This window comes from Bacillus rossius, chromosome 12 (genome assembly GCF_032445375.1).
Source record: "Bacillus rossius redtenbacheri isolate Brsri chromosome 12, Brsri_v3, whole genome shotgun sequence".
Lineage (NCBI taxonomy): Eukaryota > Metazoa > Arthropoda > Insecta > Phasmatodea > Bacillidae > Bacillus > Bacillus rossius.
In genome coordinates, this window is record NC_086339.1 from 44577629 (window position 1) to 44597317 (window position 19689).

The 19689-nt window shown below is 45.0% G+C and overlaps 1 protein-coding gene and 1 long non-coding RNA gene across 4 annotated transcripts in view; one reads left to right on the top strand and one right to left on the bottom strand.

Moving 5' to 3' along the window:
* LOC134537891 (zinc finger protein 260-like) overlaps positions 1 to 19689 on the bottom strand; it is a 50998-nt gene that overhangs the window by 17366 nt on the left and 13943 nt on the right. For all 3 annotated transcript variants that reach the window (XM_063378812.1, XM_063378813.1, XM_063378814.1), the window contains 2 exons: positions 8405 to 8464; positions 8271 to 8327 (listed from right to left, as the gene is read on the bottom strand). In XM_063378812.1, the coding sequence (XP_063234882.1) occupies positions 8271 to 8327; positions 8405 to 8464 (117 nt within the window). The remainder of the gene's footprint in view (positions 1 to 8270; positions 8328 to 8404; positions 8465 to 19689) is intronic.
* On the top strand, positions 10734 to 13346 carry LOC134537887 (uncharacterized). The gene is made up of 2 exons (XR_010076061.1): positions 10734 to 11367; positions 11448 to 13346. It is a non-coding gene; the product is annotated as an uncharacterized LOC134537887 (long non-coding RNA).

Sequence of the window (19689 nt, forward strand, 5' to 3'; positions counted from 1 at the left end):
AAGCATGTCCCCAAGATCAACAAAAAAAAAGAAATGCTTATACTGTTCAAATCTATGGCAATATTCTCACGTCGTGGCTTTTGCATAAATACAATAATAAAAAATCAGAAAATACTTTTTTCAAAAAATAAAAAATGTTCCTCTATTTAACCTGAAAACATTGTTTCACGATTCCTACAGGTTTCTGAGAATATGCCATTTATAAGTTACCAATGCCATTTCTCTGACTTTAACAGCAATTTTCGTGTGCCCACAAGTACTCTTTTGTGCATTGAAGTCAGGAACATTTCTTGAAACCAATTTACACTAAAAAAATTGATATGTTCGATAAAGAACATATTAAATAGTATTTTTCTTGAATAACATCTGTGGTATTGGTACAGCTTGTTGAAAAGAATTTTTTTTTCCCTCAGCACATTTTACATTACTATTGTGTTTTAAACACTTCACGTTATTAAAAACATTGGTCTTCCCGTTCATCATTTATGTTACCAATGAGGAAATTTTAGATGATCAGATATTTTAATTGTTTTATAACACTATTGTGTTGAGAAAGAGGAGTCAGCTGATGAAGAAAATGAAGAAGACGAAAAGATCAGCCACTCAGCAGCAAAGTATGTGTTCACAATTGTCCTCAAATATTTGGAGCAACAGTCAACCACTACAGCTATAGACATATTGTGGGCAAAGACGTGGCATAATTTTGATTTATTACATCATTTTGAGCTCTGTAAAAGAATTGTTTTGTTCTTCTCTGATTAACCGACCTTTTTAGAGTTCCGACCTCACCCTGGTCCCACAAATGACAGTTAATCTAGCCTCGGACTAATTCAGTGTAACAACACCCAGCCATCTAAAAATCTGCTTGATATTTGTTTTTCCAAATGTTATGTTAGTAATTAGATTAATTATAAGTTAACAAGCTAACGGGAACTAGAGTGTTGGAAGACGCCATGACACCCTGTTGACCGGTCAGTCTTGTTCTTCCGCCGCCCGGAGTGGGACGCTTCCGCACATCGTAAACATCATTGTTTGGTAATATCTGATCCGTTAGCATCCGTTTTGCATATATTAATCAAAATCGCTTTCTTTCTGCCTTCGAGGCCTACTCCGGGTGGTAGACTGTTTCAATAAGAATTTAAGCTCCTCGAGCATTTTAAATTTAACTTCGTTACGTTTCTTTGGTCAGGCCACGTGGTGACCAGGCCCACCTCTTAAAAACAGATTGTTTCCATTGGCTTTTTATCCGCTTCGCATGAACAATGTAGAGACGAGGAATGTTTAATAAATATCAGGTGTGAATCTCGAGTGTATATTATTTCGGTCACGGGTGCCCCGGTATAGTTGTCTGGCGTGTGGGATGCCTAGAGCCCACCTAGGTAAAGATTAGGACATTACGCGAGTGTACCAGCATACCCGCCGCTGAGAGCGGATGTTAGGGGCCAACGAAGCATCATTAGGGTTGTGTGCCTCGTCGCACTTGGGCGACGTCACGGCCCGAGAAAGGAGTCTCGCCGGGTCCACGTGCCCATAAACCTGGTGGTGGCGCCCAAACTCAGTATCCGCCTCCTTAGACAACCCTGTGGGATAACAAATGGCGCCCAACAGCGCGGGGCGAGGCACAACGCGAAACAACACAGAAACCCGGAGCGCGTGAATTGTGCGGTTTTGCGCCGGTGCGCAGCGGAGCGGCCGACCGGTAACGGAAATTTCACCGGGCCACGTGGCCACGGAATGCACGCAAACAACAACAGGTGCGGACAGTAACCAGTGACAAGCAGAAGTGACTTTCATACCGCAGGTACTAGCATCTTCTAGCATGGCGTCAGTCAAGGTAGAGAATTTGTTTAACCTAAGTGACTCGTACTGTATTGAGTGCGCACGCCCGAGACATGTGGGTGGCGTGACGTGGTCCGACACGTGCGTATGCTTAGAGCCGCAGGACCTGCCGGCGGATGGAGGAGCGCATAAGTCAGGAACAACCGCGTGTGGTAGAGTTCCTCAAGGGCACTGTCGAAGGATGTAGCGGACAGGCACGTGAGGGTGGCAGGTGCTGGAACTGCCGAGCGTACACCTACAATGCGCGGATGGGGCGGAGGCAGAGTCGTACAAGGGCGGATGGGTTATGTGCCAATTGTGCCACGAAGTACAGAGCTCGCACCACAGGGACACGGCTCACGTGTGCGACAGCAACGACCACGCGGCTCTCACACCACGTGGGAGGACGATCCCGGTCGGGCCGGTCGACCTGCCAGAGTGCGCGGGAAAAAACTGTGACGACCCAGGGAAGTTGGTGCGAGTGTGCGAGGACCGGTTGAGGCGTTACGGGGTCCCGGAGGCCGAGTGGGCGGAGTGGGTGGGGCGCGTCCTGAAGGGGGACGCCAAGACCTGGTGGGTGCTCATCGGCGAGTTCGACACGGAATGGACGGAGTTTGTACGGAGGTTTCGGGCACGCTTCAACGACATCCGCGCCGAGATGAAGGTGCGTGCTGAGCTGTACTGCTCGGAGCAAGGAGCCGCGGAGTCCGCGGAGGCGTTCATGAGCCGCAAAGCACGTCTTCATTGACGCTTGTATCCAATGGGCGACTCCGATGAGATCTTAGCACACGTGGTCAAGGCCATGCGACCCGAGCTGCACCCGTACTTGCATCAGGCGACCCAGAGGCCCCTAGAGGAGTTCATCCGGCAAGCAGACGCCGTGGAGCAGGACTTGAAGGCGACCAGAACATTCCGAACGAGCCCAAAGAGCAAACGCCGCCAACCGGAGCACGAGACCCCCATCGCAGCTGGTGCACTGGTACCGTACAGGCCGCCGAACAAAAGCGTCAGGACCATCGGCAACACCCAGAGAGAGAACAGGGCCACGCCGGCCTGGCGCGACCAGACCATCAGAGAAGGGCAACCACCCAGGTGCCAGACGTGCCCGGGGCCGGGGTACCACTGGAACAAGGACTGCCCTGTGCGCAACCAGTTCCAGCCCAGACGGGCCCGTGACGAGCCGGCGGGAAACGGGCCGCAGGGGGCGGCCAGGTAAACCGTCCCACCCCCACGCGGAACCCAGAATACTCCAACCCACCGACGCCGACTGGCTACTTCTTGGGTCACGTGACCGCCACCGAGGGGGACTTTATCCGGGTGCCCGTGGCGATCAATGGACGTGCTGTCAACGCCCTGGTGGACACGGCAGCCAGCCACAACTGCGTCGCTGCAAGACTCCTCAAGAGAGACCACTTCGTGGCCCGTGCGGGCCGACTCCAGCTTGCCACCGCTGGTGACGACTGTGACACGCAGGGCGTACGATGCTGCACGTCCATGTCCGCGACCAGGAATCCACCACGACCGCCTTGGTAGTCCCGGGACTGCGGGATGATGTCATCCTTGGGCTGCCCTGGCTGAGTGAACAGGACACCCACATCGAGGTGCGGACGGGGTGCCCGCACGTCAGGACCCAGGGTAGGCGAACACTGCACGGCGTCGGACGACCAGCACCACCGGCGCAAACCAAGGTCAGTCTCAACCAGTTCCGCCATGGTGTTCCCCCCGAACACCATGCCGCGATGCAGAGTGTGCTCGATCAACAGTGTCATGTGTTTGCCTCGGCCAACCCCCTGAAACGCACAACAGTAGCGGAGCACGCCATACCAACTTACCCGCACGAACCCATATTCATAACCCCAAGGAGTTACGAACACACAGGGAGACAGACGATCCCGACGCAAGTACGTGAGATGTCACGTGACGGAATCAGAGAGACCTCTGAGAGCCCTTATAACTTTCAAATTGTTCTCGCCGAGATAAAAGACGGCAGCCTGCATTTCTGCATGAACTTTAAACCGATAAACAAACTAACTGTCAATGCACACCCCCCCCCCCCCCCCTGTTGAACATGGCCACCACTGTCGCCAGATTAGGCAGAGCAAAAATTTTCACGTCTCTTGACCTCAAGTCAGGATACTGGGAAGTGCCAATTCGCCAAGACCCAAGGCCCAAGACCGCGTTCACCATACCCGATGGTCGCCGATTTCAATTTTGCGCAATGCCCTTCGGCTTGCAGGACGCACCGGCCACATTCCAAAACATGATGACGCAGGTACTGGGGGACTACTCTGGAGACTTCGCCGCAACCTATCTCGATGATGTCATAGTATGGTCACAAACCTGGGAGGACCAGGAACACGCCCACCACTTGGCGTTGGTACTAGAGCGGCTGGCAACGCATGCGCTTACCTGTAACCGCAAAAAATGTCACATCGGCACCACTGAATTAGATTTCCTCGGGCTGGTGGTAAACGCGGAGGGGAACCGACCTACCCAGCAACAGCTAGATACCATCCTAGACAAACCCTCACCCCGGACGCGTAAACAACTACAGCGGTTCCTTGAGCTGGCGAACTGGCTGCATGCCTTCATTCCTGAGTTCTCCACGGTCGCAGCGCCAATGACAGAGCTGCTGTCCCCGAAGAAGCCGTTTAAGTGGACCCAGGCCGCGCAGGATGCATTCCTAGAGCTGAAAGACCGTTTCCGACAATGTCACTTGCTAGCCCGACTCAATCCGAGCCGCCCAGTAATATTACAAACGGATGCGAGCCAGAAGGGGATAGGCACCATCCTATTGCAGACAGGGGACGGAGGGGAACCCAGGATCATCGAATATGCCAGTGCTAAATTCGACGAGGTCGAGAAGTGCTACAGTGTAAATGAGCGCGAATGTTTGGGCATGCTGTGGGTGCTGAGGAGGTACCGGGCGCATTTTACACTCCGGACGGACATCCTGTGCCTGAAGTGGCTAGCGACAATGCAGGAGCGATGGTCAAAAATAACACGCTGGGCAATGTTGCTACAGGCGATGGATTTCACATTGGAGCATGTCCCAGATAAAAACAATGAGCTTGCTGACGAACTGTCCCGCAACCCCGACGAAACCGTAGTAGCCCGGGACGATGCGGATTGGGACGAGCTGTTACCCCCCACTGGCAGGGACAGGGGCACGGACGTCCGATACGACCCCCTACCCGCAGTGCTGTACAGCATCGGCGGGGAGAATCCACCCACCCTTTCCCCCGGCGCCGAGTTGGATGATCTGGACGAATTCGTGCGAGGCATGCAGCAGGTCGACGAGGGCACCAGAGACATCATGCAAAGGTGCGCGGAGTCTGTGTGTGAGGGTTACCAAGTGGTCGACGGGCAACTACAGGCCCGTCCCGCGGGGAGTCAGCTGAAGTGGCGGACGTTCGCACCCCCCCCCCAGACGCGCAGGCAAATCTTTCAGCTGTTAACGTAAATAAACTCGCCGGCCACCCTGGCATGGATGAAACAACGCGGGCTATTAAAGAACTGTTCTACTGGCCAGGCATCGGCAGGTTCGTGCGCAACGCCGTAAGGAGTTGCCGGCACTGCCAACGGTGTAAGGCGCGGCGGCCGGACGGGAGGGAACAACAGGTGCCGCGCCGACCTACGGAACCGTTCCACACGGTCGCACTCGACCTGATGGGGCCGTACCCGCGCTCACCTCGGGGCAAAAGGTTCTTACTCGTGGTCACAGACTGCTTCAGTCGGTGGGTGGAGGCGTACCCCTTGCCGAACTGCAGGGCATGGACGATCGCACAGGCTTTGGTGATGGAGTTCTTTCCCCGATGGGGGTACCCGCGGGTACTACTCACGGATAACTCCACACAGTTCTCAGGGCGCAGGTGGGCAGAGATATGCGCGAAGTGGACAGTCCGACCACACACCACCCCGATATACCACCCCCGAGCGAATCCCACTGAGAGGCATAACCAAGACCTCAAGACCCAGCTGAGACTGCGTGTGGGAGACAACCACACTCAATGGGACCAACTCTTACCGTATATACTGTACTGCCTCCAGCGTCGAGTGAACATAGTTACCGGTGAGTCCCCGGCCATGCTGGTGCAAGGACGGAACCTCCGGAAGCAGAACTTCTGCGCCGGATATGCACCCAAATGGATCGGTCCCATCCCGATCGTAGACACGATAGGCCCCACAGCCGTGGTGGTCAAGTTGCAGACGGGCCGCAGAGCAAAGTATCATCGGGATGCAGTAAGGCTGGCGGTCGAGGAAGGGGATGGCCCCAGATCAAGCGACACGGAACCGAAGCGACACAGAGGGCCCGACCACGTCAACCCCCTCGAAAGACGACGACAACGAGTACCAGGGGTTCCTGGAGGAGAGATACACATCAGCAATCAGGGCAGCAGAGGACGTGCCTCAACCGAGGCGACTGGCCACAAGCCCTGGAGATCAGCTGACACCCTTCCGCAGGTTCCTACGAGACGCTGTGACAGGAGGGACGGGGGAGGGGCACCAACCACAACCCATCGTCTGGGAGCTGGGAGAAAACGAAACAGAACCGGTGAATGCCTAGAAGGAATGGCTGAAATGACAATGCACCTATCCTTGGTGAAATCGACGTTCCGAGTAACGATCGAGGAACCAGAGGAACCCGAGCAAGAACCGCACCCAGAGACCCGAGGGGGGAGCATCACGGGGGCTACGGCGGCCGGACACCACTACCACCTACGGCCGACGCCCAGATGTTGCCCGACGCGCGAATGCTCCAGTCCCCTCACCGGCGATGGCCCCGACGTCCTCAGCACCCTCACCCGCCCGCCGACACCACGTCAGAGACGACGACACAGCTGCCACATCGAGCTTCTTCAGGGGGGCAATTGACGTCAACCAGGGCTGCGCCCTCCCTTGAGCCCGATGTGTCCCCTGTTCTGCCAGCGCCACCACCCGCCCATCACCGCCCGCCACGGTGACGTGTGCATGCGTGTGTGAGTGAGCCGCAGGAGGCATTAGAGGCAGTGCGACGGCCCAGAAACGTCAAATAGTAATAAATTAATAAGTAAAGAAATAAAGGGCTATGTATTGTGTGTTTTTATAATTACGCCCAGTGTTTACTCTTAAGTCACAGGAAGGACGGCGCAGCGCCACACGTGGCCGCTGCAGGAACTACCGACGAATAATCTTTATACAATAAATAATTAAGTATACTGTTATGAAATCAGATGGAAGTATCAGAAATTGTCGTTTAATTATTCCTAATTTTTAAAAGGGTAAACAATGTTAGTAATTAGATTAATTATAAGTTAACAAGCTAACAGGAACTCGAGTGTTGGAAGACGCCATGACACCCTGTTGACCGGTCAGTCTTGTTCTTCCGCCGCCCAGAGTGGGACGCTCCCGCACATCGTAAACATCATTGTTTGGTAATACCTAATCCGTTAGCATACGTTTTGCATATATTAATCTAAATCGCTTTCTTTCTGCCTTCAAGGCCTACTCCGGGTGGTAGACTGTTTCAATAAGAATTTAAGCTCCTCGAGCATTTTAAATTTAACTTCGTTACGTTTCTTTGGTGAGGCCACGTGGTGACCTGGCCCACCTTCTAAACAGATTGTTTGCCATTGGCTTTTTATCCGTTTCGGATGAATAATGTAGAGACGAGGAATGTTTAATAAATATCAGGTGTGAATCTCGAGTGTATATTATTTCGGTCACGGGTGCCCCGGTATAGTTGTCTGGCGTGTGGGACGCCTAGAGCCCACCTAGGTAAAGATTAGGACATTACGCGAGTGTACCAGCATACCCGCCGCTGAGAGCGGATGTTAGGGGCCAACGAAGCATCATTAGGGTTGTGTGCCTCGTCGCACTTGGGCGACGTCATGGCCCTCGAAAGGAGTCTTGCCGAGTCCACGTGCCCACAAACCACGTGGTGGTGTCCAAACTCAGTATCTGCCTCCTTAGACAACCCTGTGCGATAGCAACGTATTGTAGCAATCCATCTTAGATTTGTAAACTTTCAGATTTTGGCATTGTAGCTCACCTCCTTCACAAAATTTTTATCAAAATATCCATTGCCTTGTAGTGGTTCGGGAATAGGAGAAGGCACATGAGGGGCAAGCCAGTAGATGACTACACCACATGACATCCACCTGTAATAATAAAGTAGACAGGCTGAAGCCGCAAACCTTACCTTGGAAATTTTAACAATCCTACATATATTAACTAAATACCTATATTTATGGGTTGAAGAGAAAATAAAACTCCCGACAGTAACTTATTCGTCTCACTGGAACACAGCCACTACAATCTCCATTATTTGTTTTGAGAAAGAGCATGATGATTAGTTAGTCAAGTGTTTAAAATTATTTCATAACAGTAAGACAAAGAGAAGTAGTACTGTGGCTTCTACGAAGAGAGACAGCCTGGCATTGTGACCGAGACAGAGTGAAACCACGACTCACCTGCCACACAGCAGCTGGTTGGACGCCAGCCAGTGGAGTCTCTTCCTCGACCTCCTCCTGCAACACAACCACAGTGGAGAAGACTGCTCTGGTACAAGGAGACAGCAGCTACACACACTTGCAGGCTACTGTACCTTGATGCTGTCCACCTTCACAAACTCCATCTCAACCACTGGCTTCTGTTCCATCTCCTCCTGCAACAAACAACACCAGTTACAAGCAGTAAACAACACCCCGTGCCAGTAGAGAGATCTGACAGAACAAATTTGCATTTTGTGATACATACAATTCAACCTGCATTTTAAAAGTGATTTTGTGTACGAAAATTACCACACATTTGAATTATTTATATTTTATAGGTAGTGCAATTTAGGCTTTATTAAATGCTTTGCTGAGATACAATGTCAGCAAAGAAATTTAATTTAGTTTACTTTCTGTTGCACTCTGATGATAATGATCACTTATAGTAGGTTCCCCTCATGGAAGGCAGTAAGAAACTATCATACAGCCCAGCATGGAGTAGGAGGAAAGAGAGGGCTCAGACACTCAGGATGACACATGACGGAGGCATGGTCACGTCAGTAGAAGAGAAAAATAAACTGTGGGGTAATTATTTGAGAAGCAGTTAAAGCCCGGCAGGATTGAGAATGAAGAGGAGCAGACGAACAGGAAGTAAGGGCAGATTTGCATGATGAGGATATCACATGGAAAGAGGTAGAGGAAGGAATAAAAAGGATGAATTAACGGTAAAGCTCTAGGGACTGATGAAGCAGTAGTAGCAATTCATTGGCTGTGCAGTGTGATGAGACTATCTGGAGAGTAAATGCACACTAGAGAACTGGGGTAAAGGAATATTAGTGGTTAGTCTGAATATTATGTCATTGTTTCTGTTAAAGATACATAAGGCGAATAATAGATGACTATGGAATTGAGGAACTCTTAGGTCTATGTTATATAGTATACACTTGCAAATAAAAAGTGAGTCTAAGTAGATTCTACAATCCGAGAGAGAAGCTACAATCGGCACGGGAAATAGTTTATTAGAAATCAAATTGACTTTTTATGAATGTTTTCAATTTTGTAACTATCAGATTTCATTATACTATTCCAAAGTATTGAACAATATTCAAGTTTTGATCTAATTAGAGCTATGTATAGTGAAAGAATGGTGTCTCTATTTCAAAGTAACAACTTAGTTGCTTAGGCTACTCATCATAGAATTACTTTCATTAAAACTAAATAAATGCTGTGACTACCCAAGTTGACTTTCATCACTATCGATATAATTGATATACTTTTATTTCATGAAATAGCTACTCACACATATTCCACTATCATAAAGTCTCAAGATATAGTATCATCAATATTTCAAGAGATAAGGTTTCTATCATCATTCAAAAGGAAACTGTAATATTTTTTAAGCCTGGGCACCATAGAAAACTTTTTAAGTAAACACTAAACTCAAATCAAACTATTATTGGACGTTCAACCCAAAGAGACAATTAAAACCAATAGAAAAGCATAGTTTGACTATATATTCACCAAAACAAAATCAACTAGATATCAGCATATGCTTTTCCCAGTTCATAAAAAAAAATTAGTCATGAAAAACCAAACAACAAACTAAACAATTTATTGAACATAAACTCTTGAAAACAGTGACTGACGAAACTAGCATTAAATTTTGAATTAAATAATTAAATCATTTGGCTTCATGTTATCAACATAAATAAAGAAAAATAAATTTAATCATTTATGTGAGATATTGTTCAAATATTACAAATTACCTTTGCACAACTAGTCAGTCAGGAATTTTAATAAACAAGTGAGAGTTAATACTCAGAGATCACCGGTGGGTTGTAGTGAGAAAAAGTAAAGGAGTAAACGTTAAAATATGGTTTCAAACATTTATTAGCAATTAATGTAAAGAGTTAAATTAAAGCAGCAATCATCAAAGTTAAACTGGCTAACTCTTCGAAAGAATGCTAGTTATCTAATATTAAAACACAACATTTTCCCTGAAACAAAATGAGAATTTTTACATACCATGAACCATACCTTATTGCCATAATACAATGTGAATTTTGTGAAAAGTCCAACTGTCAGAAATATTACAACCTTGACTTGTGGAGAGAAGCAATCTCTGGTTGACCTTGTGAATCGTAGTAGGGTGGATGTTAGACGAGGTGTGCTCACAAAGCTGAAGATGATTCGAAACAGTGGCTCGCCACAGACACAGAGAGTTCTTCGAAGAAACCATCGAAAAACTCACAGCACTCAGATAGGTCGTGTCATCATTTTGCAGAATCTTGTAGTTCAAGAATTTTTATATTTCAGTGAGTCAGCCTGTGAGATGTACGTGGGATTGTATATATATATATATATATATATATATATATATATATATATATATATATATATATATATATATATATATATATATATATATATATATACCCAATATATATGGTTCATAACATCCTTTCATGGCCTTTGGTTACAACAATACGGTAAGGAACTAGAATAAAATTAATTGAATTTACAAATTAAACAGATGGTCAGAATAAAAAAATAAACGGTAAAAAAAAATTAACGAAAATTACAACAATGCAGATGAAAGAAAAAAATATTAATATTATTAAAGTTCCACAGATGAAAAGTTTATGGTTGTCATAAGGCGAAATATTTACTAAACATTCATAGCAGATATCTTAATAAACACGAAGATGTCTGTGCTATTACCATGTAATAGTACAGATGCTGTCCCATGGGATAATCATAAAACGAAGCGAGCACAAAGCATAAGATCGCCGGTTTATTATTAACCCATCTGTCTCTCTCACACACAGCAGGTGCGACCGTTACTCGAAGCGACGGTTGAGAATTGGCAAGGAGGTGGGGGTTGGGTGGCGCGCTAATCAGCGATCAACCGGCGGCCGAGGCGTGGCGTGACTGTTCAGTCTCGTGTCAGCCGTCTCGCAGTAGACACCTCGCTGCTTCGCGCTCCGGAAATGGCGCGAAAACTCCGTCGTCTCGTAGTCGTGCTGTTGATAGGGTGTTGGGATGGTGAAGAACATCAAGCAGGAACATAGCACTGGTAGGTTTACTTACAGTTGAGTGTAGTGCTCGGCTAGGTAGTGTCAGGTGCACCAATAATAACACTCAGTGGTTCTCCAGGATTCACCACAGCGTCGTGGTGTGCTGCCACACAACTGGGCAGGCGATAACGATACCTCCACGCCACCGCAGGGGGGTGTCGGCTACTGATCACGGCAACAGGATGTACCGTGTCGGGTGACCTGCGCTCGTGAGAACTAGTGGCTGACAGTGGCGGGTCCTGACGATGTCCGCTACAGTGCCGGGCTCGGCTCTCCAGGTGGCCCGTGGGCTGTCCCAGCCCTTGACCAGGGATGGTATCAACGGGGAATAGACGGAGGTCTCATGCTGACGCCGCTGTGTCAGCATACGTGGCGTCAACCTAATGTCTAGTAGGAGCAAGGCCAGCTCCGTCATCGCACCGCTAAGTATATTTCCGTGTTCTACACTCGTGGTTATTTCCGCACTATGCACACGACAGGTGTGTATCTAGTATATCGCGTTTCCATAACTCACTTTAACAGTAAACATAACAATGTTCTGTGCTGACTGGTTGCTGCTTGAAGTCGCTCTCACAGTAGGATTGGTGTAAATAACCAGGAAAGATTTAATCACTTTTACGAAAATTAATTACTTAATCAAAAAAAATTATATTCGTTACGAGAAATAGGAAATTGTTTAAAGAAAATAAATTCTAGTTGTCATTATTGACGTATTAATAATATACTATACATTGCAACAATAAGATAAAATCTTATTAATTATTCAACATCAAAGTAATGCTATAATTGTGGATTATCATAGGAACACAATATTTACACAATTGTACTGCTAGTTTACTTATTGGTTGACTAGTCTGTCAGTGGTATAACCTTATATTAGTTTTCTGGTTTTGTTTACAACTTGTAATTACCATATCAATAATTATCAGTGTTGATTTACACCTTTTTTTTTTTTTTTTTTAATTATCCTCATTAGATATCATGATAATGTAGCATACAATTGCTATTCAGCCTATTTTACTGCTACATAACAGTATTATGATTGGAATTTTATTCCACAAAAAAAAATATTATTCATATTTACAATGGTTTCAACACAGCATTTAACCTGTGATTTACTGAGTAAATTAGTTGACTACTAATGCAATTATCAGTATTATTACAATTTCTTACAACATATTAAGAGATTATTAAATAACATAACACAAGAAAAATATTTACACACAAGATTAACCAGTTGAAAAATTATATACATAATTAAAGTTATACATAATTGAATATCATCATTTCTTATGATGCAACAGTCATTATTATTTTACAGTTTGTTACACATATTTCATAACCTTATCAGTTCTTATGATATCTTGACAGATATTATTATTATCCAAGCCTAAAATTATTACATAGTGTTCTACAGATGAATAATAATTCAGATGCAGTCTTGGACAATTTCAGTGTTTTTTCTTGAGTATGGTGAGGTTTTCAGCTGGTGGTTTACAGTCTCTCACTATCTTACTCTGGACACAGCTGCACAGTAGATTACTTGCAGAATGCTGTTGTCTTGTTAGGTAGGATGTCAGCTACTGGCTGATGCGGAATCTCATATCATTTCAAGAATGTTCATGATCTTCCAGTCAGGTGTTACACCTATTTACCGTGACATATAAAAATTTCTTGCACTTTTATACATTTGTCACAATTCTGTTACAGTGACTTCCTTCAACAACTGGGCAGCATAAGAGCGGACTTTCTCTCGCAACACCAGTGTTCCTTGCTACTGTGGATAACAACTCAGAAGACAATCACATCATCATGTACTGCTGAACAACAGTGACGTCACTCGCGTGACAGTGTGATCCTCAAGATGACAGTGCTTCGAATTATGTGTTACACATCAAAATAATATTCGGAGTTCATAAAATTAATTTGTGCCCATAATTTATAAAATCAAATTCCAAAATAAATTAGTTCCAGTGCAGTTTTTTTTTCTCTTCATTCTGATAGAGCAAAATAAATCACACAAATTTCTTCATATCAAGCTTCCATAATTTTTTTTTTTTTTAAATTGCAAAATATTATTAAATATTTTTTTTTTTTTTTTAAATAAGATAGCTTTGTGGGTGATCCAACAACAAGCTAAGGCTCAGAGTGCTACGAGAAGGAGTATCATATCTGCAGGTAACTAGCAGTTAGAGTGTGCATGGCTTAGTAGTTGCAAGTGTTCTTGTGCTTGTAGTACGCAATGTGCATGTACTGCTTAGGAGTCACACAGCTGGTCGGCGAAAAAAAAATTAACACATAGTAGTCACTCTTGTTAGGTTGGTTAGCTCACACTATAGTGGATCAGTAGGTTTTTTTTTTCTTCAGAGTAAACAACATGATTACACTGTTAGTAGACATCTAGTCCTGCTCACATGTGTCACCGAAGCTTCATACCCATTTAGGTTATGCCATAGCCATACATTACGGTACCATAATAACCCTAGGTTAGTGCTGTACAACAAATCCCAGTGCGGCAGAGCCTTAGTCTTAGACCGTCACGAGACAACACACTGGTTTTAAGCTCATCAGGCAACCAGACTAGTGCATTTCCTTACACTAACAAATACAGCATACCGTACAACCTTGGCTAGCACAGGTCCTGACTTGGACACAAAACATTTAGCTTCACACACTTACAGTGCTTGATGTGCAATTCCTTGATTACATAGGACTGCGCAGTGTAGGTAACATGTGCACTTATATTGTTACTTAATTCCCCAAGAAAAAAAAACCATTAAACACTATTGTAGTAGCTGACACAAGCAAATAACACTTGTTACTGTGGGACCATAGGCTTGTGGTAGGCCCTTAGCTGGGTTAGGTTATACCTGCCTATGCTGTGGTTGGTGGCAGGGTCTGCCAACTCATAGCAGTTGTTATGTATCCTGTCTGTGACCACATAGGGTCCCTTGAACAGCAAGAACAACTTCTTGGTGACTTTGTCCCATTTCTTGCTCACACTTGCACTCCTGCATAATACGAGCTCTCCTATGTTAAATTGCTTGACTTTCGAAGCCTTCTTCCTTCTTTGCCTTGCTTGTGCCTCAGACTGTAGGCGACTGTTGATCAGATGTTCTACCTCACTGCCTGTGGGTAGTTCTTCGTAATCGGTTTCTTTGTCAAATTTGGGCATATAGAGCGGGTCGATCGCCACCGATCTATCCAGATACAGAGCTTCATAAGGGGTGACATGTAGGCTCTGGATAGCGGGTATGAGTTCGGGGCGATGCAAACCTGACCCGTTCTAGTTTAACACTCTATCCTGGTTGTTCTGGCTGCACTGCTGGGCAGCTGAACCTGCTGGGTTAGGCCCTGTCCAATTACTTGGACCATTAGCAGCCCTGTTTACTGCTGCCTGAAACTCTGCAGCAACAGGATTCACTGGTGCGTTACGTTGAAAATAGCCTTGTTGTGGCTGGAACTGTTCTTGTGATGAGAATTGAGGGTGGTGGATATGCAAAATGAGTTTGTATGCCGCCAGACGAGCTGTGATGACTCGGTGGTCTGCCGCTTCTGTCTGGGCTGGCGGGGTTCTTGAGATGTGGCTGGCGGAAGTCATGTTTACCCCTAGTATAGTCAGCGTAAAATTGGCGTTGACTCTGGTGACGGTAGTCAGCCTCACCATCTGAATCTGCATAACGATGGGGGTACGTGACCTTCCTGGGGGGCCGTTCAACAGATGTTTTACCCAAGCGCTGGCCGTGGTGGCCATCCTCACCATCACTACAGGCATGTTTGTTCGACCACCAGATAGTCTTGTTGTAGGGCTTGTTATGCCTATTCTTATGGGTATACTTGCCCTTTTGTTTCTTAGCGAGATGCCCTTGGTTGTGGTCCTCATCACTCTTGACTGTACTCTCCCACGTCAAGGTGTGCACGTTTGCCTGCTGGTCCTGTTTGGTCCTGTTCTGCCAGTAATTGTGCACTGGCACATTCTTACTGGGTGGTTGGTGAGGTGTTCTTTCAGATTCCTCTCTAGCACCTTGACCTCGCTGTAATCTCTGTAGTTTGTCTACAGCCAGAACATGGTCCCTAAACTCAGTAACATCTTTGTAGGTATGTCCCGACATTTGTATTTGGTAGGCGATAGGGAGTTGTGTCAGCATGGTTGCGATGAATTCATCGTCTGACATGGTAATGTCTAAATATCTGGTGCGCTCATACATTGATGAAAGGTGCGCCTCCAGACTGCTCCCTTTCCTACTGTCGAATCTGTCGGAGTGTAGCTGGGCCCTCAAATTCCCTTGTACCTTTAGATTCCAAAACTGGGATCTAAATTTTTCTTTGAATTGTTCGTAGGATTTGATGTGCAGGCTTTGCAACTCCCACCAGAAAAAGGCAGTACTTTTAAGGGCTACGTTCAAACACTTCAATTTATCATTGTCACTTAGTACAAAGGTTCGGGCATATTCCTCAAATTTGTTGAGGAACCTAACTGGATTTTCTAAGGATTTGCCAGAGAACGTAGGCATAGCCTCAGCCCAATGTTTGGCTGGGTGATGTATCAGAGCCACCTGATCAAGATGTGAAGTACTGCAAGATGGGGTCTGATGAGGTGGTGTGGCGTTTGAGGTAACCACTGGGGCTGGTGGTGAAGGGTAACTGGCAGTCACGGTAGGCTGTAGGTTGGGTAGCTCTGTCCTGGAGGAGTTGGCAGTTGTCATCCGATTATGTAATTCCTCCCCTCTCAGTTGCCTCTGTTCTTGTAGTGAGCTGGTGCATGCTTGAGCAGCTTGTTCAGCGGCTGATCTTGCCCCTGACTCTACTGTTTCCATTCGTGACTGCAGAGTGACTGCTGTCTCCTCTATATGTGCGAGTCTCTGCTGGAGTAGCTGTGACTGGTCTCGCCCCTCTATTCTTACCAGTTCCATTGATCGAATCATGGAGGTAGTGTGTGACTCCAAGTTCTCAACTCTTTCTTGTTGTGTCAGTACCTGGTTGGCCAGCTGTCCCACCGACTGACATTGTTCCTGTAATCTGGCATCCAAACGTCCCTCCAGGTCACTGAGGCCTGTTTGCAGCTGATGATCTAGAACCTCTATTCTGGTGTTGAGTTCACTCTTCAACTCGCAAAGGTTTGCGTCCAGCTGACCTCTGACTCCGTCAATCTTCTCAGTAAGCTGCGTCACGTTCTGTGCGTTGTTATCCAAACGGTTGGTGATAGCTGCCATGTTCTGTGCGTTGTCCAGAGCGTTGGCGTCCAAACGGGTGGTGATAGCTGCCACGTTGTCGTCCAACCGGTTTGTTATAGTTGCCACGTTCTGTAATAACAACATAATGCTAGACCACTCAGTTGACTGCAGGTTCTCGGTCGGTGTGGTGGTGTGAGTCATGTTCGCTGCTTGCTCATCTTCAGCTGCAGCTGTAGGTGTGGCTGTAGCTGTCCCACTCTCTCTGTGACATTCATTTCTTTCTGGTGTGCTGGGTTCAGGCTGTACCTCCATTACCAGTTGATATACAGGCTCATATCCTTCCTGTATACTGTCGTGTTCTGAGAGATCTTCCAGGTTGTTGCTGAGCTCTGACCGACTCCTCAATTCATAGGTCTTATTAACAGACATCTTGTGTTTTTACCTTGGAGAGGTAGTCTACTTAGGGATTCTCTTCGAGCCCCACACGTTGCGGCGCCACTTCCTCTGTTCTGCACCTCCCTTTGTTACACTAATAATTCTATCTCTCTCTTTCTTTAATTTATTGTTGAAGTAGGGAGAGAAGGCAGTACAGGGTGGAGGAAAAAAGTGTAGGTACTGTGTTGTTGATACCTTCGTAAACTTAATAATATAACATTGCATAAAAACCTCAGAAACAATGCTCTAACAAATAAACAATAGTAGACGGTAACAACTGACGAATCCAATCTGTAGTTTACTATGGAAATATATAGTATTTTAATTATGGAGTAAGAAATTTGTATGTCAGTGTATGTTTGTTATTGAAAGTGTTGCTGTGTTATGTTTACTATCTATGGGGACGCCAAGCAATTCTTAAATTGGCTTATAATTGACATAACTGCTTTAAATCCAAGTAAATATTACTTACAGTTCGTTAAGATATTTAGTTGTAACAATTTCATTAATGTACACAACCGACGATACCCTAAACTCATATTTTTAATAATTTTAATTGTTCAGGCGTCAGGCCTTAGCCTACACGTAGTAACGCCAAAAATCACACTTTTTTAAGTTACTTCCTGTTCCTGTGTGGCTGAGATACGTGTATACCCAATATATATGGTTCATAACATCCTTTCATGGCCTTTGGTTACAACAATACGGTAAGGAACTAGAATAAAATTAATTGAATTTACAAATTAAACAGATGGTCAGAATAAAAAAATAAACGGTAAAAAAAAATTAACGAAAATTACAACAATGCAGATGAAAGAAAAAAAAATATTAATATTATTAAAGTTCCACAGATGAAAAGTTTATGGTTGTAATAAGGCGAAATATTTACTAAACATTCATAGCAGATATCTTAATAAACACGAAGATGTCTGTGCTATCACCATGTAATAGTACAGATGCTGTCCCATGGGATAATCATAAAACGAAGCGAGCACAAAGCATAAGATCGCCGGTTTATTATTAACCCATCTGTCTCTCTCACACACAGCAGGTGCGACCGTTACTCGAAGCGACGGTTGAGAATTGGCATGGAGGTGGGGGTTGGGTGGCGCGCTAATCAGCGATCAACCGGCGGCCGAGGCGTGGCGTGACTGTTCAGTCTCGTGTCAGCCGTCTCGCAGTAGACACCTCGCTGCTTCGCGCTCCGTAAATGGCGCGAGAACTCCGTCGTCTCGTAGTCGTGCTGTTGATAGGGTGTTGGGATGGTGAAGAACATCAAGCAGGAACATAGCACTGGTAGGTTTACTTACAGTTGAGTGTAGTGCTCGGCTAGGTAGTGTCAGGTGCACCAATACTAACACTCAGTGGTTCTCCCGGATTCACCACAGCGTCGTGGTGTGCTGCCACACACCTGGGCAGGCGATAACGATACCTCCACGACACCGCAGGTATATATATATATATATATATATATATATATACACAGTGTAAACTCTATATAACGACACATATGGACTGAGCATTTTTCGGCGTTATAGAGAGTGGTCGTTAATGGAGAGAAATAGAAGATATCATTTTACTATTTTATAATAATATGTATTTACTAATATATAGTACACATTTTACACACGAACATTAATATTCATACAAATAACAACACTATTTGCATATAGTCTGTTATTTTTTCTTTGTTTTTCCATATTGTAGACACGGTAGAGCGGCTAAATCCAAAGGGTTTTCCAAATTCTTTTCTCCCGCCTCTATTGAGTGTATTAATACAAATATTTTGTTAATACACAAAGATTTTCGTTTAATCGCCATGTTTACATTTCGAAAGTCTGTAAGCAACTGCGATAATGATAAAGTGTAACAACTTGACAAAAGTCTAGTGACCTAGTTAAACATGTGCAAGATCATCACACAAAAACAAAAGACAAAATTTCTTAGAATCTCCGGTACGTCAGTCGAAGTAAACACCTGCTAGATAATACACAACAAAACAGCAAACAAAAGAATGTACACAGCAGCAGTTCTTATCAACTTCAGCAACTTAGAAAGTACTGCCAAATGATTTATAATGCCGTATTGCTGTCGCTGAATAGAGTGAGCATGACACTATATAGAGTGTATTATTGTATAGAAAACATGGTAAACCAACCAAAAAGTCAAGTAATTTCGACGTTTTAAGGAATTTGTCGTTAAATCGAGTAACGTTATAAAGAATTTACACTGTGTGTGTGTGTGTGTATATGTGTGTATATATATATATATATATATATATATATATATATATATATATATATATATATATATATATATATATATATAACAGTCCATAATTTATAGTCAAAATGACCTGATTTTACAGGCTTTTAAAAATGTAAACAGAACCTACACCCGCAGACATATTTAATTCTGAAAATCAAATGTAGGTAAATCTGAATTGCAGACTTCCACCATCATCCAAGATCTGGTGAGTATTCTCAATATACAATGTATCAGCTGATTATACAGGACAAAGTTATGGCACCTAGTTGGTATACCATATTTTTGCATGAATATAAAAGCATTCCTGTAGTCCGTGACTATCGAAGATTGGCGTTATTTCCTTTTGAGAGACAAAATGTTTTAGGTTCACCCCAGCTAAATCTGCTTAAATGCTAGTGCATGTATCCAGTAATAGCTTGTGGCTCATACTAGAAACCAAAATTT